The 24,338-nt window shown below is 39.8% G+C and overlaps 4 protein-coding genes across 5 annotated transcripts; 2 read left to right on the forward strand and 2 right to left on the reverse strand.

Moving 5' to 3' along the window:
- Nucleotides 1-7: 7 nt before the first annotated feature.
- On the reverse strand, nt 8-2,664 carry LOC307149198 (uncharacterized protein). The gene is made up of 4 exons (XM_079855361.1): nt 2,502-2,664; nt 887-1,162; nt 520-801; nt 8-418 (listed from the first exon to the last, which is right to left on the reverse strand). The coding sequence occupies exons 1-4, from the start codon at nt 2,581-2,583 to the stop codon at nt 294-296; spliced, it is 765 nt and encodes a 254-aa protein (XP_079711487.1). The 5' UTR covers nt 2,584-2,664; the 3' UTR covers nt 8-293.
- A 20-nt stretch (nt 2,665-2,684) lies between these two features.
- LOC307149197 (H-2 class II histocompatibility antigen, E-D alpha chain) lies at nt 2,685-4,912 on the forward strand. Its single transcript, XM_079855360.1, has 4 exons — nt 2,685-2,820; nt 3,276-3,545; nt 3,751-4,023; nt 4,116-4,912. The coding sequence occupies exons 1-4, from the start codon at nt 2,769-2,771 to the stop codon at nt 4,307-4,309; spliced, it is 789 nt and encodes a 262-aa protein (XP_079711486.1). The 5' UTR covers nt 2,685-2,768; the 3' UTR covers nt 4,310-4,912.
- A 250-nt stretch (nt 4,913-5,162) lies between these two features.
- zc3h6 (zinc finger CCCH-type containing 6) lies at nt 5,163-17,012 on the forward strand. Of its 2 annotated transcripts, none has more exons than XM_079855362.1 (12): nt 5,163-5,598; nt 7,925-8,129; nt 8,221-8,343; nt 8,427-8,652; nt 8,761-8,894; nt 8,977-9,108; nt 9,231-9,345; nt 10,700-10,809; nt 11,653-11,870; nt 12,305-12,720; nt 12,815-12,994; nt 14,156-17,012. In XM_079855362.1, the coding sequence occupies exons 1-12, from the start codon at nt 5,513-5,515 to the stop codon at nt 15,640-15,642; spliced, it is 3,432 nt and encodes a 1,143-aa protein (XP_079711488.1). In that variant the 5' UTR covers nt 5,163-5,512; the 3' UTR covers nt 15,643-17,012. The 2 variants fall into 2 exon arrangements, with proteins under 2 accessions (XP_079711488.1, XP_079711489.1); XM_079855363.1 differs by having other exon boundaries at nt 8,980-9,108.
- A 20-nt stretch (nt 17,013-17,032) lies between these two features.
- On the reverse strand, nt 17,033-24,248 carry LOC307149826 (uncharacterized protein; the record flags this gene model as incomplete). Its single annotated transcript, XM_079856392.1, has 8 exons — nt 24,196-24,248; nt 23,840-24,035; nt 22,976-23,159; nt 18,650-21,916; nt 18,371-18,568; nt 18,124-18,296; nt 17,835-17,973; nt 17,033-17,248 (listed from the first exon to the last, which is right to left on the reverse strand). The coding sequence occupies exons 2-8, from the start codon at nt 24,031-24,033 to the stop codon at nt 17,033-17,035; spliced, it is 4,371 nt and encodes a 1,456-aa protein (XP_079712518.1). The 5' UTR covers nt 24,034-24,035; nt 24,196-24,248.
- Nucleotides 24,249-24,338: the final 90 nt, after the last annotated feature.

Raw genomic sequence — 24,338 nt, forward strand, 5'->3', positions numbered from 1 at the left:
AAAAAATGTAAAGGTAGAGAAGTTGTATTTATTGAAAGACATGTCAGATTTTTGGGGTTTTGCTGCCACCGGATGTTCAGGGTGAGTCTTGCACAGCAAATATAGATTTTTTTATTTTATTTTATAATGATTAAAGGACACTAATGTATGCAAACACTGATTTACAGAATAAATATTAAAATTAAACATGCAATAAAAATAATTTAAATATCCTCTGATGGATTAGATTACCTAAATCAATGAATTCTATACTGTGCTCATCTAAGATGTACTTCAGTTTTTCAAAAGCATCATTATAATTGAGAATGCCATGTTCTTCTTAAAATCAGGACAGATGTCATGATGCCCAACAGGATCCCGAGAGGTAGTGAATAAGCCCAGTAGGGATGTGATGTGTGTACAGCTGGAAACTCAGGCCCTTGAGGAAAGAGCAGAAGGTGTGTATTATGAAGGCAATGTATTACTTTTTTAAATGCAATTTGTATTTCATAATTTTTCAAAAAAAGGGAATGAACTCACCCCACACTTTCATTGTGGGTTCAGCCATACTACTGTGTCTCACTTCACATGTGTACTCGTCTCCAGTCCGCGGGGTGATAGTCATGTACTTGTACACTCTGAAGGTCCAGTCTTTGCTGTACATTAAGTCAGAGGTCTTTACCTTCACAATTGACTTATGGCCATTTTGAAAAAAGTTTATTTCAATGTCACCAGGGTAAAACCCCGTGGCATAGCAGTAAAGTACATTTGCTTTTCCTTCTTCCTCAGGAAACTCAGTATACACATTGACTGAAGGGCGTACTGTGGACAAGCAATATAATTAGATTAGTAAAAGATTCTGCAAAACAGAAGCAATTTACTTGTTAATGGTGATCATCAGATTTACCCAAAAGTGGCTTTGATGAGTTTGTTTCCTCTTTGAGTTTTTCCAGGTATTCAGCTTGTCGATAGAATCCCTTTGTCACCTCGCCCAGGCAGAAAATGCTGTCTCGCTTCTCTAAAACAGAAAATCCGGCGCTTGCACTGGGACGTAGGGCAAACGTTTTATTTTCCTGGTCAAAGTATGCAAATACGCTGTCATTCACCAAAACAACAACTGCCTGATCCATGGACCCCTTTCCCATCATGCGAGTATAGGCCAGGACATTTACTGTATGGTACTCTAAAAAAAAAAAGAGAGAGTAATGATAAGGAATTGATCGGTTTGTTATTTATATTAATGCATTTCTTTTAGGACATCAAAGATGATTGACAGATAGCATACAGTGGTGGCATGGTTCTGTTCTGGGCAAGAAGAGCAGGGAGCGCAGCGATGACCCCCATAGGCTAAACAAAACAGAACCAGCATATTGCCGAAATCATTCATGTTCTTAATGACAATAATTTAATGTAGCAACAACATAAATCAAGTGAAAAGACAGTCTGATTTGAAGAGAAAGGCAAGAAAGTCCTGACTGGACGAGAGGAGGAGCTGGGGATGGAGGAGGGTAAATATTCTGCCTTCACATGCCATCGGAAATTGTATTTCCCACTTCTAAAGTCGTAATTACGAGCTCATTACGTTCAAGTGCTTTGTTGTCTGAAAGAGCAGGAGGACACCAGGTTTATTCTTAGATATTAACTGGGAAAATCGTATTAAAGCCAAAATGATATTAAGCCCATTAATTGGCAACCATAGGCCTATAAACATTCACCATCACTAAATCTATAGTCATGTTACGGACGTAGGCCAGTAAGAGCTGTGTGTGTAAACCTCACTCCCCTGGCCCCAAGAGGCACGCTAGCACCTGATGCTAGCAGCTGTGGTCTTTAGCATGCTTGTTAGTGTGCCCGCCTCCCATGCCGTCGACTTTGGTTCGAATCCTGCTCAGAGCGGGTCGAAGAAGACCGGTTACAGTCAGTGGAATTTCGGTAAAAAACAGGCTATTATATATAAACAATATGCTTCAAATGATTATTCATGTACGTAAATGCACTACTGTTATGTCCAAGGATGTTTTAATATTTTTTGTTTGTGTTATTTATGCAAGAAGTGTTAGTGGAGTTTGTATTTCTCTCTCTCTCTCTCTCTCTCTCTCTCTCTCTCTCTCTCTCTCTCTCTCTCTCTCTCTCTCTCTCTCTCTCTCTCTCTCTCTCTCTCCCCCTCTCTCTCTCTCTCTCTCTCTCTCTCTCTCTAAGGACAAGACAAGGCGATGTAGCGGTTATGGAAAAAACTAATAAAGAATAGCAGTCACAGCAACTATCGTTTTCCCTTCGCCATGTGTAAAGTTTGTGGCTCTCTTATCTCAGGAACTCGGGTATCAAAAGTATCCCCGAAGTTCCCAGTGGTAAATACGACTTGAGAGGGCGTTCATGTCGAATTTTTAACCAGGAAACTCGTAATTTACAATAATTCCTATAGCACTGAAAGCAGCATTAACTCCTGAGAAATGTATTAAACTTATATGCATAAAAGATTGCCTGACAGTAAAAAGTAAAAGAAACCGTTATGAATCATTTACCTGTCCACATTGTGATGATCTGTGGATACAGCAGAAGAGTTAACACAGATGCTCGGACAGTTAATATTTCCATGTCTGCCATTTAAAGACTCGTCTCTTTGCTGTTGTTCTGTTGTCTATAAATGGTGCCCTATGTTTAATCACACTGGGTTCCCCCTACTCTAGTGAACACAGTTTCACTTTTGTTCTTCCTGCGGTATCATTTCACAATTTGTTTTTTCGCTTTCACATTTTAAATAATGTAGACGTGGACTGTGTCAGAGCAAAATGTTGGCTTTTCTCCTCATTGTGGCTTTGCATGAAATCATCCTTGGCGCAGGTAGGACTGTCCTTAGAGGATTACCCTTTTGCCAATATGATTTATAGATGTGTATGTAAATAAAGCACAACTTACTTGCTCTTGTAGCATCTGTCAATGAGTCGTTTAGTCGTTAATAGGCTATTGCACTGTGGGGAAATAAAATACAGGAGGAAACTTTATTTGGATGTTGAATTTGGATTCATGTGCAATGCATTTGTGAAGGGAAGTAAACAAGGTTAAATAAATATATGTCAATAATCTAAGGACGCTGACATCTGCCAGTAGGTTTTATAGCAGCATAACATTGGTCCAACAGATGTAATTCCTCCAAATATGATGTCAGAAAGATTAAACCATTATATTAGAACCATTATACCATTTCCTGAGAATGAACCAGTATCAATGTTCTGTGCATATTTTCATTTGAAATAATTGACAATAAAAAAAGAGTTGATGTTATTGTTGTCCTTTAGAAGAACATGCATACCAGCAGTTCATCGAGTGTGCATTCGACAGTCAAGGGCAAGTAGACCATACATGGCGCTATGGGTATGATGGTAAAGACATCATGCATGTGGATTTGGTGAAGAAAGCTGTGGTTGCTACCAGTGAACCTGGTAAAATGTTAGAAGAAGAGAGAAAACATATGGAATACATTAAGAGGAAAGAAGAAAAACTAAAGATGGTGTGCTCCGCTGTGAAAACTGTCTTCTTAAAGTCCAACAATTCTCTATCTAGGGCAGGTAAATTTAAACAAAGTAACCCTCATTGCCAGATTTCTAATAAGGATGTTAGAAAATTATTATTTATTTAACAACACGTAGTGCTATAGTAGGCACCTGAGACTTTATATATACTGTACTATATAGATCTTGTAAATCTCAAAATTTCAATCCAGTTAGACAATTATAAATTTATTCAAACTGTTACTTTGTTTCTTCAATGTAGCAAAACCAGCAGTGCTTTTATCTGCTGGAGGAAAACAGGATCAGAAATATCTTAAATGTGTTGTGCATGGCTTCTATCCGAATGTCATCCGAGTGCGTTGGACCCAAAAAGGAAGGCCGGTCTATTTTGGTGTATCAAGTACTGGAATACTCCCGCACAGAGATGGCACATTTCAGATGACCTCCTATCTTAGCCTTATTAACATGAGTGCTCACGGTGTTACCTGTGAGACTGAACACTTAAGCCTGAATGGGATATTGAGAAAAACCTATGGTAAGTGATTCAGAAGGGCATACATAATTCATATGAGCATTGTGATAAATGATGTGAAAACTCAAATGACTTGCTCTGTCTTTTTGTTTTAGAGGAGGAATCACAAATCACAGAACATGTTCTTTGGGCAGTGGCTGCCTTTGTTCCCGGTTTTGCATTGCCGGTGTTCCTAACTCTATTATTTATTTGGAAAAGGCGACACACAACAAAACCACCTGAGGACACAAGTGACAGATCAGAAGCATCTTTATCTTTGAATTTAATGAATATGTCTCAGGAAACATAAAATATATAAGCGAGTGTGACTCCAAACCAAATTGTATTTATTATCATTTTGACCACAGACAAATACTTGTATAAAATGTATAATAATTATATAGAATTGAATCACAAGCATAGTATACACATCATTTGTGTATCTCTATAGGCAATAAAAGTTTATGCAAGAGATTTACATATAATTACTAAAGTTGTGATGCTTGATCCCTTTTAAAAAAGTTTATAAATGTTGTGGAACTTTATTGTCGCTATAACTAGTTTATTTTGCATAGTCTAACATACATACTTCACAGTACTGTAATTAGCTATGGAATTAGCCTCACTTGCAGTCATTTATTTGCACACAATAAACAGGTTATTTATGGGAAATGCTGAATAGTACTTTAGGTAGCCTATTGCTTTAGGAATGTGAGTTATTGTTTAAATCTTTTTAGCCTTTGTCATGTTTAGCTATATCTGTTTAACTCAGATCTTATGATTTGCACCTTATACCGTCGTATTAAATGTTAGTCTTTAAATGTATGTATTTTTTGTTTTCTTGTTGATTAAATTTCAAAACATGTAAAGGGGCTATGTATATTGGAATACTTTAGAAAATGAATTGTTGTTTAAATAAAAGGATAAAAACAGAACTGTTACCAAAAAGTCATAAACATCAGAATATAAATAGTGCGTCATACTAACATGTACGCGCTGAGCAAAATGATTGGCATCTTCAACAACCAAACAGATCAACAGAAAATTGCCCTCGCACTTAGGCGCCAGTGCTTCAACCAATAGTAGAGCAAGACAATGCAGCTTCTCGACGGCGGAAAGGCCAGTGATTGGCTCCGAACACAAACTGGGCGGGACCACACGCTGCTGCAAGATCCTTGCAGCCATTTTCACGAAAGTGTTGCGGCCGCCATGACTGTGGAAGATCCCGAAAAAACCTTCGATTATAAACACTATATTCTGCGTCTGCAGTCTCGCACCAGGTCATCTGTGAAACCGCCGGGGACATAAACAAAGCTGAGGGTATCAAAGCTGTGTTGAGACAGCGTTAAACATGAGACCGGATATAATGTCTGTTAAGCGTCTCATGTGTTGTTGAGACGTGTAAACCGTGAGTTTTTCTCCAGACTGTCAGTATATCAAAACCTTCAGCCAACGAGTGACTGATGCTCCTAACTCTGGTTGCGGAGAAGGGCCAGTTGCGTTTCCAACCATCATGGCTTTTGTGAGCCTCTTCTCCAGTCCCCCAAGCCCCGTACTTGACAAAAACATGACAGACTGTGAGCTGACAGGGGAAGAAAGGTCGAGTAAACATGTTCTTATCTGCAAATGCTTCACTGTGCAGGTTCATGTGTGTGAATGTGAATCTTTTGGCACCTATCTTGTTTTTTTTTCAACGTCAAGTCTTCGTTTTCGTTTTTGGACAGGCCTTTCCCCCAGTTCACTAAGTAGTGGTCATGTTTTCCTGCATGCACTTTCATTTTAATATCTGTTAAAGAGGAAAGAAAGTGACACTGCTCATCTTTGTCAGTTTTCATTGTTTTCCCCCACTTGGTTTGCGCTCTTATCTAGCTGATTTTGAAGGACATTTGAGTTTTTGTAGAAGGCTGTAGCTGGTTATTATTACAGTAATGTTAATAAGTCGTTTCAAGGCTGTTGAATATGTAAATGGATATTTTGCCCCGCCCACTCACGTACAATCGGATCGCCCCGCCCACCTGGGAAAGGAAAACATGTCTGGTAGGGATTCGTGGCAGGACTGTTGAGGCTTTGTAAGCCATGCGTTGAGCTGTTGTAATTGTCAACCAGGTCAGGTTGACAAGAGTCTGACATAAGTTTAAGTTTATCTGCCCATTGTTAACTTGACATGAAAACCGGCCCAATTTATTTTCTTTAATGCATTCATGGTTTTATTGAGCACCATTCATCATCACACTGCGTGTTGTCCATATTTGTCAAATGTCATTGTTAGAAATTGTTGAATCGGTTCATTGAAACAAACATTCACATCCCAATTGGTTTTAATCCAACAAGAGTTTGCTGCTCCATTAACGTTGCAATGGGAATTTAAGAGGATAGTTTATGTAACTCTGGAATTACCCAAAGTTTATTTTTATTCATCACAATTTTTATAATGCTGTGTTGCCCATTTTTGACAAATTTCATTGGCATAATTGATGTTAAATCAATTTATTGAAATGGTCATGTTTTTGAACTCATAAATAGATCGGCCTAGAATAAAATAAATATTAAGTTATGTAACGGATAGGCCTAACATTTCCCCCCTCCCTACTTATCTAGGGCATTTTGGAGGCTTTTTTGTCCTGATTCCTGAATAATTTCTGACCCTTATTCAGATGCATTTATATCCCATTAATATAATTGCACTTCAGTTGCAAATATGACCAACAGTGATATAGCATGCATTATTGAATAAAGAGATTGCTGGCTTGGCCTTGACAGAATCCACATGCAAAAACAGTCTCATTTCAATTCCAAAACATGCCAGCTGTTTTTCAGATAGCTTTTTACAGCAATGTCTCACCTCTGCATGTGCATTACATGCTTTTCATTTCAATCTGTTTAATATTGAAGAAGTGTAATGTGTTTTAAATATTGTAATCATTGAGTTTTGCTTCCATTTCCCCTTGTTTTTGCCCTCCAAGTTCAACACAGAAGACACCCAAGTTTGTCATCAAACCACTGATCTCACATACATAGTGACCACATCCTCCTGTTTACAGACGTGTTGAAACATTTTCTCGTTGGGTTATTAAACACACTAAGGGCCATTTTTGGCATGTTCAATGCTAAGTCACTGTGTAAAGGCCATTTATTTAGCTGTAATACCCAGACGTGAAAAAAATCCAATAGATCTTGGTTTCTTTCTACAGTGTCATGGCCTACTTTGTCTAAAACTGAGAGACCTTCAGAGCCTCAGTGTTATCGTGTCCTTGTTCTCGCTCCAGACTTTAACGCTGAGAAACTGTTGGGAATTTGACAACTGGCAAAACAAACATTCACGTCCATTTTGGTTTTAATCCAAAAAGAGTTTTCCATTGATGTTGCATTGGGCATTTAAGTAGAAAGTTTATGCCCCAGGGTTATGTGACTCTGGAATTACCCAAAAGATTTATTTAATCTTAAACATATCCAAAAAAACACAACTTCATAAAAAATAAATAAAAATAGGCTATAAATAAAAGCAAAGCAAACTGTATTGTTCGTATCCAGCCTATTATAGGCCTTTAGAATAGAAGCTTATTTTGTGTGTTATATTCTTTTTAGTTATTTTTACTTTTCGATTTACAAGAATTTAATATGTACTGAAGAAAACGAGTGTTGTTTGCCCAAGCAAAACTGAACGACACTATACTATGGTGTTGTGGGTGTTTGCCAGTGCATTGCTATGCAGTTTCTAGGATGTTCTTTGAGGTTGCTAGAGCATTGTGGGTGGATGCTTTTTGGCATAATTCTTACTTCATAACAAACTCCTAACTGAGTATGCACATTAATAGTAGTGTTTCTATACTGTTTTGCCTAGAATATTAATTTATTTCACTGATTTGATAGTCTTTTCTTGGCTTGATCGTTTTTGTTAATGATACGCTCAAACGTTTTCTTACAGGGAGGATGGTGAATTGGAGGATGGAGAAATAGATGATGAAGGCATAAGCATAGAAGAAGTAAAGGAAAGTAAGGAAGAGTCTGAAGGGGCCGAGAAAGACAAAGAGAAGGTAAAAGACGAGAAGTCACACCGGCATTCACGAAAGCGACACAGGAAAATTAAAGAAAAGCGACGGTCGAAGAGGAGACGACGAGAACGGCAAAAGGTAATCTATCATTGCATTTTTTTTGTGCAACTCGTTTGTTTTGACCTTTTCTTTAATGCTTTTTTTCCACCAATTTTTTTTCCAATTTCAGCATCACTCTCCATCCAGTGGCTCCAGCTCGGACAGCTATGACTCTGAGCATGAGCGTCAAGAAAGACCTAAGAGCAAGAAGAGCAAAGGGACATATCGTGATCATGACAGCGAGTTGTCTCAGGTGAGTTCAGGGTTTTCCCTACAGAATTTCAAATTTCATTATCATCCCGCTCAATTAATTTCCCTTTCTACCTGTGATCCCAGCGTGAAAATGAACCTGTAAAACCACCGAGATCAATGCAGCACAAGAACAGCGATCTGGACAAATACAGTGACTACAGTGAAGAAAAGTATGACTATGATGACGAGGATGATTTCTCAGAGGAGTTGTCGAAATACAAACATGCTAAGGAGTCATCTGGTCGTGGCAGAGGAGGACCACCGAGGGACCAGGCCAAGAGACCAATTATGAAGGGACAACAACAGCAGTGTATGTTCGTTTACTTCAAAATATTATAGAGGTCTGCATGGAAATTAATTTGAAGACCCAACAGAGTGAATCGTGTGGTTATCTCTTATTCTTTTACTTGTTATATAGTTGGTGGACAACGTGGTAGAGGTCGTGGTGCCCTTGGCAGGGGGCGAGGAATGCCCAACAAAAATAAGAAACAAAAGGGGAAGAACTGGGGCCGAGGCCGTGGTCGAGGAGGAGAGCAGGGTGGAGGAGACATGGTGAGAATTTCTCATTTTTGATCGGATCATCACCATTAGGATCTCAGAGCACTCTTTTTATATGTCGTCATATGTCTTGTAGCAGGAATCTAAAGGCCCGCCCAGTTTCCAGAAGAAGCGTCCAATCATGAGCCAGGAATTCATTAATCAGCATACGGTTGAACACAATGGGAGGCACATTTGTAAATATTTCCTTGAGGGTCGATGCATCAAAGTAAGCTATTACAAAACTATAATACAAATACATCACACAAACATGGTTAAACATTTCATTTAATTCAAATTTGTTAAAAATGTGTACATGCTTTTAAGATCTTTTATTCACTTTGCTTACAGGGGGACCAGTGCAAGTTTGAACATGATAATGTTGTTCCAGAGAAGAAAAAGGAACTGTGCAAATTTTATGTCCAGGGATACTGTACCAAAGGAGATATCTGTATATACATGCACAATATCCTTTCAAAACATTTATTGGATGAGTTTTTTTTTGTACAGATTAACTGTAAAAGAGATAATCTTCACATGTCTTTAGGGCTTTCTCTTGTTGCACTGAATGTGTGTAGGCACCTATCGTAGTTGTTAGTGTTCTTCTTTTTCTTCCGCTTCTTCTTCTTTCACGCTTGAGTCTAAGGCAGCCCATAGACCGGCTTGTGGGAAAGTTATAAAATTTGGCACACAGATAGAGGACAGTCTGAACATTAACCACAACAATTTTGTAGTTTCTTAGCTCAATCCCTCTAGCGCCACTAACTGTCCAAAATTTCCCTTACGTTTATGCTAATAACTTTTGAACCGTAAGGGCTAGAAACAAAATTGAACCAGATCATCTTCAAACCATGGTGACAAAAAGTTATGGAATTTAAGTTGATTCGTCAATCCGTTCTCGAATAATGCTCGAAAGAATTCGATAAAGAGCAAAAATGGACGTGAGGCTATATCTCCGCAACGCTTTAGCTTATTCTGACCAAACTTGGTGTGTGTAATGACAACCATGACCTAAGGGTATATGCACAGTTTCGACACAGAGCCACCTAGTGGTCGGGAGATATGAAAAATGTCTATTTTTGCTTATAACTTTGAACGGTTTGGCCAAATATCACAGTTTGGGTGTCGGCCATTTTTAATTTTGTGTTTAATTAAACATTGTTGTATCGTTACGAAACTCGGTATGTGTCATCAGCACCATGCCCTGAAGGTACTCAAAAAGTTTCGAGACAGCACCACCTTGTGTTAAAAAATTACAATGAAATTTCCAAAAATGTTAATAGCTTTTGATTAAATTAGCCCTATTGTAATGAAATTTCTTGGGTCATGCTGAGAATAAAGATACTAATTTTGCTATAGTCGGATTAACTTCCTGTCCACCTTTTTGATTTTCTTTAAAAACCTACTTTTTCGAACTCCTCCTACACCATCTGTCTGATTTTCACAAAACTCGACTCAAATCATCTTCAGACCATGTTGGCAAAAAGTTATGGATTTCGTGTCGATAGACGAAAACATTTTTGTATACCGCAGAGACAAATTTGATGGCATGATGCTAAAACGACTCTGAGTCTGTCTCTCTGCAATGCTTTGGCTTATTGACACCATACTTTGCATGTGTCATTATGACCTTACTCTGACCACACCACATCAATTCGGTCAAAGTTTTTTTTAAGCCATTTTGCCTAAAATCATCTTAATATGTCTTAATCATTGTTACAGTTGGTCTGATGCTGGCATGACTTCTTTGTGCTTGGCCCTTTAATTTATGCTTGCAGCTTTATTTTTTCCTTGTTTTGGACCTTGACCTTAAAGTTTATGTGAGTATCCTTGCAAGTTCTTTCACACCGGAGCAAAGTGTTATCAAGGAGATAACTGCAAATTTTCCCATGAGCCTTTAACCGATGTGACCAAGGAACTTTTGGACAAGGTATGGGCTAACTTGTCACTTAACATTCATTTTCCCTACAAATACATGCACTGTATGCATATTTAAAAAGCACTGATGTTAAAAATTTAAGTAACCTGGGATAATGCGTCTTGCTCAGCTATGTAATGGTAATAAAAAATGTGTTCTCAGCAACTGTCCAGTTCCAGGCTCAAAATGATGCTTTTTTTAGCACTTTATAAAACTAACTTCAGCTGGACAATAACTTAATCCTAGAGCTGCTGTAAAGCCAAAACAAACTCTGTTACTGTAAGTTCCTATTATCACCGTAAAGCTGCTTTGAAACAATTAATATTGTTAAAAGCGCTATATAAATGAAGGTGACTTGACTTTACATTTATGCATTTGGCAGATGCTTTTATCCAAAGCGACTCACATTGCATTTCAAGGTACACATTTACATTCTTATCAGTTCTTGCTTTTCCTGGGAATCGAACCCATGACCCATGGCGAACCCGCCAATGCTTTACTGTTTGAGCTACAGGAAAGCTACTGTTTATATGCAGTCCATTGGCAAGATGCATAAACAGCCAATATGTTAAGACTGTGTCTTTAGAACTAGTCTGACCCACAAGGGGTAATACGTCTTACTTTTCAGATTCAAATTAGATCAATTTACTTTTTTATGTAACTAACAGAGAACAATTAGATGACTAACTTGTAAGAGTAGTCCAAGCAATTTATGCCACCAGCCACAGGTATGGAAATATCAATCTCATATCTAGCTAATTTTAAGTTTAAAATATTTTCAACTCTTAGAAATATTTGGTCAAATTCAACAAATAAAGCATGCAATGGAAACCTGATTGATGTCGCACATTTTAGATCCTCAATACAGATGAGGAAACTGTCAATGAAGATGAGATGGAGTTAGCAGATCTGAGAAAACAAGGAATTGCCCCACTGCCGAAACCCCCTCCCGGAGTCGGATTGTTACCCACCCCTGGGCCTGGAAGTCCCCCGGATGGAGGAAAGAAGATCCCCTCTCTGTTTGAGATCAAAGTTCAGCCTACTGTGGACTTGGCACAGAAGATTGCTCTAAGGTACTATTGCCATTTATTGACTGAATCCCCTTTTAACTGTGTTTACATCCAGAATATTTAGTCAAGATTGGTCTGTTTACATCCGTTTCATAAAGTCATAATAAATAGTGGATTCCCCCCTATTTTTTGCAAGTTAAACTTCTTTAAAATTGAGAACTGTTGTTAGCATGGATGGATTACCTATTCAAAATAATAGAAAAGTAAAGTTCACAAACTTTTTTCCTCCAATAGTCCAAATAACTTTGTTCTAGAGCTGCTGTAAAGCCAAAACAATCTCTGTTACTTTGATTTCCTATTATCACTGTAAAGCTGCTTTGAAACAATCTATATTGTTAAAAGCACTATATAAATGAAGGTGACTTGACTTGACTTAGTTATGATTTTATATCTTGCTATTTTATTTGTGCATTAATTTGTTGTGTATTTTATTGCAGGCCCAATTTCTACAACAGTGCATCTCCCCCTGCTGGTCAGTTTCAAGGTGGTCCACAGTTTGGAAGTAGCCCTGAGGATATACAGGCTGGCAATATGATGTCTTCTCCACCCAATCCTTCCCATCCCCCTCATCCAGGCTCCATAAGGAGCCCTCCCTTACCATTCACAGGTCCAGGAATGCCCCAAAGTCCACCAGGCCAACCTCCACCCCAAGGCTTTCCAATGCCACCTCCAGGTCAGCCTCCTCCTTTCCACGTCAACATGCAGCACATGAACCATCCTCCATTGAATCACCAGGGGGCTCCATTTCAACCTGTGCCTGACATGCAAATGCAAATGCCTTTCCCAAACATGGGCCAGATGCCCTCCGAGTTCTTCAAGAATTTGTTTAGCAGTCAGTCTCTGGCCCAAGGGGGTAGGTCTTCATTTAGCTTTAAAAAGTCTTTTCCCATTAATAGATGAAAAAAGCTTGATATATATGAAATACCCTATTTCTGTTGTACCTACAGATGAGGGACCCATCCAGGACTCCCAGCCACATGGTAACACTAATTCCAGTGGGATGCAGGACTTCCTGCCAGCTGTACAGAAGGTTTTGCTTTTACATCTAAACCAGAACAAGCAAGACTCTGACTCTCATAGGGACGAGGGATGTGGACAAGGGTCTGCACCTCCCAACAGAGAGAAAGGTTAGAGAGGGATGTTGAAAAATAAACATTTTGAAACAATATTGCTTTAACTTTGAACAATGGCGTGCTGCAGGAATGAGTTCCGAAAATGGGAAAAAAGTTGTTGTTTTTTACTTCTGCTAATGTGTTTTTGGTTAAATGTTTGAAATAAGGTCTGTGGTTAACACAAGCTCAAGAAATTTTATTACATGTCAAAATGCATCAGTTGTGATTTAAAAAAAAAGTTTTTACGTGTCTTGAAAAAGGCAGTGGCTAAATGGGACTACAGAGATTGTCGGGGACATTTAACATCATCATGATGAACAGGAAAACGCATCTACTCAATATCTACTTTTACAGCTTAGTTGTGTTTATATTCAGATTCTTACAAACTATTCTAAAACTTTTCACTTTGTTGATTTTAAATTTAAAAGATTGTTTAGATGTGCACCAATAATGCAATCTTTTCCAATAATCAGAGTAATGACATGAGCAAACCTCTGCAGTCCTATTTACATGCAATTTTCGTTATTCTGATTATTCACTCAGAAGTGTGGTTATTTCTACCGCCATTATTTGCACACCCCACAGAACAAATTATGAACTCACATACTTGTTATATACATGCATGTTACTGGCCACTGTTTTAATTTACTTGCATCAAATGCAAAACACATTTCCACGGACATATTGGATATTATTCGGTGCCGTGATGAACATAGCAATGGTGCAATTAGAATTTTAATTGCATTAGTTTGATCAAACTATTGTGTTTACATGATGAGGTAAAGTTTAATGGCAATATTTCCAAAATCGCATTATAATTGCATTACAAGTGTGCATGTAAACATACACGTTGAAAGAGTTGTCGAAAGCTTGGTGACGAAGTCAGGTTTGTTTATAGCCTAACTTTAAATTTTAATTCTGGCAATTGTATTTAGACTTCAAAATTCATTAAAACTGGGTTAATTTGTGAAGATTATTTTGAAGACAAAACTTGTAAGAATCAAGCGTTGGCCTACAAAATTACATAATTCCTGCAGCACTGAAACTAAGAACTTTTTTTTTACATTTTTATATAGTCAAACCGTGTTATTATTGGATAGTAATAAACTAGCAAAGATGGATAGTTCTTGGTTCCGGTTTGAAAGTTCATATTCTAATATAATTTCTGTTTATTAGATGAAACCCCTAATTGGTACTCCAGTGATGAGGAAGAGGGCAGTAGCGTAACAGCCATCCTTAATTCTCTAAAGAAGCAGAATGATATGCTGAAAAACCAGCCAAGCATGCCACCAGCCGACCCTAGACTCCAAAAGGAGCGAGCATTGCCCAGCGATCCTCGAATAAAAACTGACCCGCGTCAGAGACCTCCAGACCCCAGGAAAGACGCTGGAGATGGTGTCGGGGATCCCAGGCTTGCCAGAGACCCACGCAAGATGAAACCTATGGATGCCTCCAAACCTGACGCTCATCGCCACCCAAACCCCTCCAGGTCCCACAAACCGCCCACTGGAGAGGATGATGAGGAGTTTGAAAGAGAGCTAAGGGAAAGAGCAGCCTTGATCCCATTGGATCCCAGTCCTGGAGCCACGCTGCGAGACCCGCGCTGTCAGATTAAGCCGTTTAGTCACATCCGGGTGGATATACTCCTTCAGCGTCCGGCCTTTGCTCAAACCGTGGTTTGGGCTCCAGAAGACCTCATTCCTCTGTTGATTCCCAAACAGGAGCACTCCATAAACCTGCCGCTCCCACCTTTAATAGCAGATGCTCAACTAAACCGTACCCTTTCCTCCCCTCCGGATCATCCTCCATCAGCAACTCCGTCTTCTCCTGATCCACGTCTCGCAGCCGCCCGCTTTAAGGAGGGTGTTAGTCGACTCGGGAGCCCTCCCGGTAGGACGGTAGATTCTCGCCACCACCATCCGGACAAGCCCTTGGACCCACGTACTCACAAGACTCTTGATCCCAGAATCAGCCGATCTGGCAGCCTGGACTCCAAGCCTCCAGGTGTGAGGGAGAGTCCATCAGGAGGAGGAGATCCACGGCTACAGCGTGGATCCTCAAACCAACCGGTTGCCGCTTCCGTTAAGCCCGATTCGGAGAAGTTGCCTCCATATGCTCCCCGTCTGGCATCTTCCATCGGTGCAGGTCTTGATAGTCCAACCACGCTGTTAGGTGGGATCAGTTTATACGATCCGCGCAATCACAGCTTACTCTCCCCGAAACGTGAAAGCGAGGAGCCACCTAAAAAGTCGAGTATCCTAAAGCCTTCTGCGAAGCTCCAAAGCTCTCCACCACATGCCTCGCCGTCACAGGGAACAGGGATGGAAAAAGATGAAAAAAGTCCAGTTGATGACTCTGAGAGCAACACAAGTGGCTGTACGTCACATCCTCCTGCTCCTCCTCCTCCTGTGCCTACAGTAATGCCAGCGTCTCCGTGTTCGCCAGTCCGAGCGCCAGCTCCCGCTGTGCACAACTTGCCCATCCAGGCACTAGCAGGACTGATACGGCCTGCTTACACGGACCCACGCCAGAACAAACCTGTGGGATCTGCCGGTGGGACTCAGCAAGAGGATGAGGAGGACAAAGACAGTAAGAAGAAAGACAGGCCCCTGAGGGATGTCTTTAAAACCTTTGACCCGACAGCCTCACCATTCTGTCAGTAAACACACTTATACTGAATATAGCTCATGCATTTACTGTATTCTGTACTTTGTATTCACCCTGCATGTATATGAAGCTTTTCTATTTATTTATATTTGTTTGTACACATATTCTCCACTGCTGCATCATTGTCTAAGCAGAGATATTTTTCTTTTGGCTCTTGTGCGTTTATAGATTCTCATTAGATAGTCAGTTGTGTCACAGCAAAAGACTTTATTTGCTCAAGAAGCATTTTAAGTACATTTGTATCTGGTATATGGACACTTTGGTAAGCAGAGTCTGCTGATCAGGTGCGCATTAGTGACACATTGTTGCTTTAGAAGGTTAAAAAAGGGATGTGTGGCTTATAGTATTCATATTTGTAGTACTGTGTAATACATAAATCTATTAAAAATATACATTTTTGCTAAATTCCCACAGTATTTATCATAACTACATACAAAGCATATATAAACACTGTAATATAGCAGAACTTCTATGTCTCATTTATCTAAAATGTGCATTTTCATCAAAGGTACAGTTGTGATTTTGGTGAGGAAAACGTATGAGATTCCTTTCAGAGAGTCTATTGTAAATGGTTTTCTTTTTAACACTCGAGGCATTTTTCATCTTTTTTATTGTCATTGTCCTTTTCTGTAGATATTTTTTATTGTGTTAATGTATATTTTTCCACAGAAAATGCTGAATTGCTTTTGTGTTCTTTTTACCATTGATGGAAATGCTAGTAAGGGAATTTAAATACAGCAATCACTTTCTTCCTTTTTTTAATTCATTGTCTAAAATAAAATAAAAACAAATTATGTGATTCTGATGTTGACTTCAGTCATTGTTGTAGCCTTCTGCATTTTATTCGTTTTATAGTAAATGTTTATTCAGAGGCCATAAAAGTGCTCTGTGCAAAAACAAAATGGTTTCAATGTCACATCATCGTTTGTTTCGAAGTACAAATTGTACACCTGATCTTATATCTGAAATGTATGTATGCTGAAAAATCTATCTATAAATGTACGCCAAAAATGTTTGTAATTGAAACGTAATATAAAACAATCAGACAATGAGTTGAAAATGAACAATTAAATGCAACTCATCAACATATTTTTCTTCCTTTAGATTTCAGGAATATAAGTTATTTATTTTTTATTTTTTTCTACACAATTTTATAATATATAAATGTCTGAACATGTATAAGTATTGCGGTAAATGATTTATAAATGTGATCAGGCATGCAATTTCTATTTAGACTTTGCATTATGCACATTATTTTTATGGCCTCAATACATGTTTGTTTTTTTGAAAATCACAAAGCACATTGTGTGCAGGCTCTTTTATGGTTTCTCACTATACAATAACAACAGAATAAAACCAAAAGTTACAAGCAAAAATTAAGACCATTTATTTCATGTTTACTTGTTTGTAATTCTCTAACACATTGAGGGGTGGAGCAAGGCTGGGAGCCGCTGAATGCTGGGAGGTCCTACGTAGCCCCAAATCATCGGTTTCAGGGTTGAGCTGTTCTTGAGCTCGGTGGATAAGGAGACTCTTTTTCCACTGGAAACAGAAAGCTGCTGCCTTTGCTGCTTCAGAATTTGGCTCAGGTTGTTTCAAACCCTGTAAAATCAGATAGAGCCATTTAAAATTGAAAACAACAATGTTGATCATGCCAGATAACATACAAGAGAAGATAGACACCACTACTTTTTACTCATTCCCTGGTGTAATGTAGCCTGGAAATCCAGACCTAAATCTGAAAGATTAATGGTCTGGCATCGACTATTGAAAATTGGCCAGCTCGAGGGGCGGCACCAAGCATGCATTTGAACATCTCACTGCATGCAATTGGATAACACTACGACCAATCACAACAAGCCCCATACGCTTAGCTAGCAGCGGAGATAGCTGGTAGATTAGACTCTTGCCGTATATCCGGTCGGCAAAACAGCAAACAGTCTATATCAGATAACCCGATCTGATTGGTGCAGCTCGGATACAAGGGCATATTTAATGAGCATCATTACTCGACGCCAGAGTAGACTCGCTGAGCAAATTCAACTTGTGCTCTCGCGAGAACTCTGGATTTCCAGGGTAGGTGTAATGCACCAGACTTTGGTTTCCTTTTTGCCCTGTCTGTTCACCACAGTGAAACTTTTGCTCCCTAAATGTTATTTTGGAGTAAAGTTTTTTCAACTTCTCTTACCCTGATGCAAGCAGTTTCTGCAGCTCGTACTCCTTGGATAACCGTCTGGAGTAGATTCTGTGCGTTCTTCACCAGGATCTCATCTGATGATTTACACCCAGGAGTAACTGCATTAACACTGGAGAGACACCATGCACCCCTTGGGTCACATGAGATTTTTGCACGTTTAATTTATTGGTAATATTGTCGTTTAAACAAGATTGAATTAGTCAGTGATGTAGGGAAGAAAGACCTTCAACCAGAATTGTTGGGATTCAGGGAGATTAATATGCTATTGATTATCTCTCACCTAGATATGATGGTAAGTTGGTTGGAAATGGTAAGAATCTGCTCTGCAATGACACAGAGCTCATCTGTGCAATGCTTGTCCAAACAGTGGTCCGCTATGACACGCACAAACTGGGTGATCGACTGGCCACTTGAGACGAGATCTTTAGCAGATGTTACAAAAGCATCTTTAGTCTACAGGTGAAACAAACTTTTGTCAATATGGGAACACAACCTTTGTTCAAAACAAAACTTTAAAAGTTTCTGACCTGGATTGGCCCTTTCTTCTTTAGGTACTGGGCCATGTGATAGAGTTTATCTGCCATTTCTTTTGTCACCTTGACAATCTGGTTACCCTTGTCATCCCACTTCTCAGTCTCCCATTTCAGAAAGAGAGATGTGTAAGAGAGAGTTGTACCTACTAAAGTGAACACAGGACCTCCTGGGCTCCTCTGGGATGTCTCTTCCTAGGGTAGATAAATTATATTTGACATGGCTTAGTCTAAATTGTTGTGTACAATTACATGAATCATAAACAATTGTGTTACCTTCTTTGGCTCCTGATTGGACACATCTGGGACACTGGTACTTGGTTTGCTTTTAATAGGAACTTGAGTATTTGTGGAAATAGGATGTGGTGTTGCCTTTTGTGTCCGCGACATGACAAATCCACTAGACTCTTTGCCCTGCAAGCCACACTTGATCTGTTCCTTTGTGACCACAAGAATTCCATCAACTTTACTAAGTTCTTCAACAAGGTAATGTGCCTTTGCTGACCAGCACTGTGAGTGAACATCAAGAGTGAGAGTGTCTCCAAGAGTTTGCGTCTCTGCAATTAATCTGGCTCTACTCACAATGTCTGACATCTGAAATGTCAAGTGGTCATTAATGAATCTCAGATTGGACCTTTCCTTTGGGTCTCTAATGAAGTTGAAACAGTCCTGGATGGAGTCTGCGGCGTTTTTAACATTCTGCATAAGCAATTCTGAAGCACTTTCAAATTGCGCAAGTTTATCTTCAGTTTCCATTTCACTGTCTTTTGTTTGGACCGAGCATGCCAAAGCAATAGTATTTTGAATGGCCATCACATAATCTTGGTTAACTTTGCTCAAAAGACAACACAGTGCTTTCATTTTAATCTGAAGCTGTCTCTGAAGCAGCTCTGACTTCGCCAGCATTAGGGCACTTGAGAGGGACACGGTACTAACCCCTTCAGCAGCCTGTAGGTAGGAGTCCATAAGCATCTTCACGTCTTCTCGTTGCTCTCCTAGCAGCTTTACTTTATAGGTGTCTCGACAGTTCAGAGAAGACAATCTTGCGGCTTCTTGTATACGAAGTGAGTTCTCGGACATTACTGCCAACCATTTCTTAGGTGTCATTTGATGTGTAATTAGGTGCCCCTTACCATCAGTAGTAGTAGTTCCCAACATCTTATCCAATGAGTTCAACAGTACTTGGACAGACAAGGCCCAAAGCATGCAGTGACCATCAAGCTCATCAGTTCGAGTTGGTCTTGAACCCACTATGTCCGTGAGATTCTTAGTGTTGGTTTGAGCTTTTTGGAGCTTGCTCTGCAAAGACCCTATACTCTCATGACACCCACCTATCAACTTTATATCTGCTGATGTCACAAGTTGCACGGCATCTGCACATAAACACATGACCTCAGTGAGTTCCTGTGTGATGGACTCCAACATATTTGGTACATAGTTTTGAAACATAGAGGATACAGCATGGTACCACATCCCAGCCACTGGCAGCAGTATCTTCCGCACATTTTTTATGAGGTCAGAGAATTGCGTACTGTGCCTATAAATGCTATCTGTACCCATGGCTGAGCTCATGGCTGTTTCCTGCGCTGTCTGGACTAGCAAGGGTGTCAAAGATACAAGTTTGGACCGTAGACTTTCCACTTCTTCATTATCGGCAGCGTCTATGACACTGATGGCTTCTCTTGTAGCTTGGGCATAGCTATTTGAGAGTCCTAAAACTCCAGTGCAAGCCATGTTGAGAGCCTCTACATCTTTACCTTTGGTCATGCAGACAACTTCACACAAAAGAGGCAACAACTCAATATTATGGAGATGTACAACAGCTTTAGATTCCATGACAGGTGCAACCCATGCTTCTTCTGTGATTGGCAAAACATGGTCTATTGTTGTTTGAACAGCCTGATTCTCCAAACCAACTTCAAGTTGACAAGGAATTTCTTCACTAGTGGAACTTTGCACTGAAGATTCTGTTTTATCAGAGTCTGAAGGTAATCTTTCATGTTCTGAAATGGACGTAGTACATGATACAGCACCAGCAGACTGGCGAGCTCCCTCTCGAAGTGGGCTAAGAAGGTGTGGATGCTGCAAACCATCAAGTCCTTCACGTAGAATGTCAAAGTGTTTTAAAGCTGTTGAGACACTTGTAGAAAGCAATGAGAAAGCCTCGTTGCTAAGACTGGTGTGAGAATATACATCAGTGACACAGCTTGCAACTTCAGCAGCAGATTCTTCCGCTTGCTTTATCAGAACCAGGAGTCCATTACGGTAGATTGGATTGTCACTCCTACTGACATGTCTTCTCACGAGCTGGATAACCAAGCTCATATGGCCAATGAGCAAGCTTGCCTGTTTTGTGAGAAACTGTGCATCCTCATCTTTATGTGCCTCAATGCACCCCTTGAAGTTGCTCTCCATCTCCTGCAAAGCAACACAAACAAAGTCCTTCACGTTTATAATGCTACTACAAGCATGCAAGAGCTGCTCCATCTCCTCTGACCATCTCTGATGCATCTCTTTTAGCTTTTCCAGAGTTTCACTTGAACACACCTGGTCTTCCTCAAAATTTTGTACAAGTGCTGCAATTGCATGTTTCAGTCTCATAATGCATCCCCTTGAGTTCTCCACACCCTCAAGACTCTTTTCATCAAGCGCTAAAGCTGAGATGAAGCCAGCCACCTCTGATATTTTGTCAGCATGAGCCGTGAAGGATTCCAGTTGCACACGAAGTGTTTCCACATCCAACCCATCATCATCTTGCTCATCCTGGAAAGTATAGCCTACGGTGTGCACCAACTGTTCCAAGGGAGTTGAACTTGTGACAAATATGTTCATTACTTGCAACTGGCTGGCTTTTACCACAGCATCTTCAAGTTTGTGGATTTGCTGCAATAGGGAAGCACATGATTTTGCAAGCTGTTGATCATCACAGCATTTCATGTGTTGTGATATCTCTGACCAGAGCTGAAGGACTTGCTTGGAGTGTGCAGCAACCTCAAACTGAACATCCCTCCGAGACGTGTTTGCTACCGCCATGCTGTGAAACACTAGGTCATGAAGCACAACATCAAACCCACCATCTTTAACAGAAGTAGGGTCAGACAGCAGTCTTAGTATCTTGTTCTGTATTTCAGTGTAGTATCCACATGAACCCGTGGAAGCTGGTTCACAGTTGCTCTTGAGTGTGGTTATGATGTCATTTACAGTTGAATCCACCTGGTTTAAGATGTACTGCTTTGCACCCTGAGCCTCTTCGCTGTGTGGATGTTTGATGGTTGTGTACATGGCAGTGTGAAGCATGGAAACACATTTTTTCAGGGTTTCCAGAGAAGCCCTCAAATGCTCTTGCTGTTTGCCGTCACGCAGTTCCTGAATTCTTTCCACCACTAATTTGTGAAGAAACAGCATTGCCTTTGAGTATACTTGAAATGCTTTTAATAAGGACGAGATGTTCGCTGCGGCTCCAACTTGAGAAAGACACTGCAGAAGCCAGTCAGCAGCTGCCGTGATCTTCCTAATAGTTGCATCATCTTCAACTAGGAGGATCTATAGTGCAAAAACAATAGAAATTGGGGGCATTTCAATCATGTAAGCCGATCGTGTTTAGATGGTCAAAACCTTTTTCTGCAAAACTCAAAAGATTTGATTGAAAGTTCATGTTTAATGTTCAAGAGTTAGGGATAGATTTACAGCAAGGGTTGCAGCACAACTCTAAATAAACTATGATTTCCCCATGTGAATTTTCCCCAACACAAACATGTAGGCTAGGGCTCCTATCTCTGGCCCTCAAGGTTCACTTTCCTTCCTCCATCCCTAATCAAACACACACGAATAAGCTAAACAAGGGATGTGTCCAAAATCGCCCCCTATTCCCTCATTCACTATTCCCTAAAACGATTGAGTAAATTCGAAAACTGTTCGAGTTCGAGTGCCACATTTGCATAGTTTCTGCTTGCTGTTTAAAGGCACACAGTTCATCAGTTTCCGTTTTTCTCAAACAGCGACCCCTAGAGTCACTGTGGAGTACTTGTATTTAACGTTACTGTCGTAAATACCACGTAAATACTCTCTGCGCTTTTCCGACCACGCTTTCTGCGTTTTCTTCGTCGACTCTGCCATGATTCACGTCTCTTCCATAGAGGCTGCTTCATTATGTTAAAGGACTTTATACCTGTATGACATTACACTGTAGTAGCCACATTGGACCAACGGTTTGGAAAATGGATGGATGGATGATTCAACTGCGGCGCCATCTTCTGGTCAGACACGGTAATTCATTCAGCATTACATCACGGACTTGTAGGAAAACTGCTTAGGGTGCCATTTGGGACAGGGCCATCGTCCACTATGGTCACCAACTTTCGGACACCACTACAAATGTTTGTCCCCTCATGTGCCCTATTTAAGGGTATAGGGGGCGATTTTGGGCACAGCAAAAGTCTTCAGGATTAACAGAAAGTTACAGGCAGGTGAGTTTGATCAAGAAAGTAAACACTGAGGTCTAGAGCTGAGAACCCCTGATATTAGCCTACAGTACAGTACACAACCCATTACTCTAATTTCAGAATACAGTTATTTTTCTTTACAGCACAAAAGATGTGTTACCTTGACCACACCTAACAGCACATTTTGAGTGGCCTCGATGAGCTCTTCTCTGTGCTCGATGACCTCTGGTTGTATGCTGAGCTTTTGGGTGGCCAGGAGCACATGTTGGCCTGAAACAGTCAGAGATTCAACAAGTGGATTCATCTCCATTTTCAGGATCTCGTCTTCAGTATCTGCCACTAGCCTGAATGCAAGGATATGAGGTATAATGTGAATATCAATTCCTCAATTCTATCAAAACCTCTGTGGACCCGGTATACCATAGAACAAAAAAGTAGCATGGTATTTCCTTGGTTTTTCCCCACACATGGTACCACGCTAATGTTTTTTATTTATTTATTTTTATATATGGTAACTTTTTTTTTTTTTTTTTTACATGTACCATAGTAATTCCCCCACTTTTGTTTTCATAAGGCAACATTTCAGAATCAGAATGAAATTTAATGCCAAGTATGTTAACACACACACACACACACACGCATTGGAATTTGTCTTGGTGAGGGTGGTAAAAAGAAATATAGCATAATAATAATAAAAAAGCAATACATTTAAACTAAATTAAATGTAATTTAAATTACATTTAAATACAATTCATACAATAATAAAAAATATAGAAAATTAACAATTGATAAAATAACGTATATAGATGTAGTTATGTGCAAAATGTAAGTGTAGAATGAGGCTGTGCAAATGAAAAATGGAATGAATGTGCAGAAGCAAAGCTTTTTTTTTATAGATTTAAATTATATTATCACATTGTATGGAACAATCAGGTGGAAAGATCACCTGAGGGAAATTTTTTATAATGTAAATATTAATATGCTTCACCTTCTACCCCGTTAGAAAAACAATCATGCAACTGACCTCGTGGCTACAGCTGCCATGTTTTTGGATGCTTTGGCCACGGCTTTAGCGGCAGCTTCCAGTGGGACGAGTTCGTGGAGTTCAGTCTCGCTCCCGCACAGCAGGGTGAGGTGACACAGGTGAGTGGACAGAGGAGCCGCAACCTGCTCTATTGAGCTCGTTTTTATCAAGCCATCCTCCAGTACAGATGTCATTCCTCTAGCACAAGAAATAAGCACTTTTACTGAATACATGTCTATATAAATGCATTACTTGGTGGGGAACAAAACATAACATGTGCTACTCTGAGACTGGAATATCAGGTCAAACAGTTTCAGATACTGACATTGCTAATGGATATATTGAAATAAGCATACCTGGTGGTGTAGAAGCTCCATGCAAGTGCTCTGCCTGTCACACAATGAACGAGCTAATGAATAATGCAGTGCATTTGCAGTGTTGCAGCACTGTTTGTTTGGCTCTCGGATGTCCCATGGTAACCAAAGTAATTTATCCCAAA

Source organism: Squalius cephalus (genome assembly GCF_949319135.1).
Source record: "Squalius cephalus genome assembly, chromosome: 21".
NCBI classification, from domain to species: Eukaryota; Metazoa; Chordata; class Actinopteri; order Cypriniformes; family Leuciscidae; genus Squalius; species Squalius cephalus.

Excerpts from the sequence above, each read along its gene's own strand:
- LOC307149198 (XM_079855361.1), bottom strand. The coding sequence starts at position 2,583 with ATGGCAGACATGGAAATATTAACTGTCCGAGCATCTGTGTTAACTCTT. Across the intron at positions 802-886 it reads CTCATCAAAGCCACTTTTGG|TACGCCCTTCAGTCAATGTG; the intron begins GTAAATCTGATG and ends GCTTGTCCACAG. Across the intron at positions 419-519 it reads ACCCACAATGAAAGTGTGGG|GGCCTGAGTTTCCAGCTGTA; the intron begins GTGAGTTCATTC and ends TCTTTCCTCAAG.
- zc3h6 (XM_079855362.1), top strand. The coding sequence starts at position 5,513 with ATGGCTTTTGTGAGCCTCTTCTCCAGTCCCCCAAGCCCCGTACTTGAC. Across the intron at positions 8,653-8,760 it reads GAAGGGACAACAACAGCAGT|TTGGTGGACAACGTGGTAGA; the intron begins GTATGTTCGTTT and ends CTTGTTATATAG. Across the intron at positions 12,995-14,155 it reads ACCTCCCAACAGAGAGAAAG|ATGAAACCCCTAATTGGTAC; the intron begins GTTAGAGAGGGA and ends TCTGTTTATTAG.
- LOC307149197 (XM_079855360.1), top strand. The coding sequence starts at position 2,769 with ATGTTGGCTTTTCTCCTCATTGTGGCTTTGCATGAAATCATCCTTGGC. Across the intron at positions 2,821-3,275 it reads TGAAATCATCCTTGGCGCAG|AAGAACATGCATACCAGCAG; the intron begins GTAGGACTGTCC and ends GTTGTCCTTTAG. Across the intron at positions 3,546-3,750 it reads CAATTCTCTATCTAGGGCAG|CAAAACCAGCAGTGCTTTTA; the intron begins GTAAATTTAAAC and ends TCTTCAATGTAG.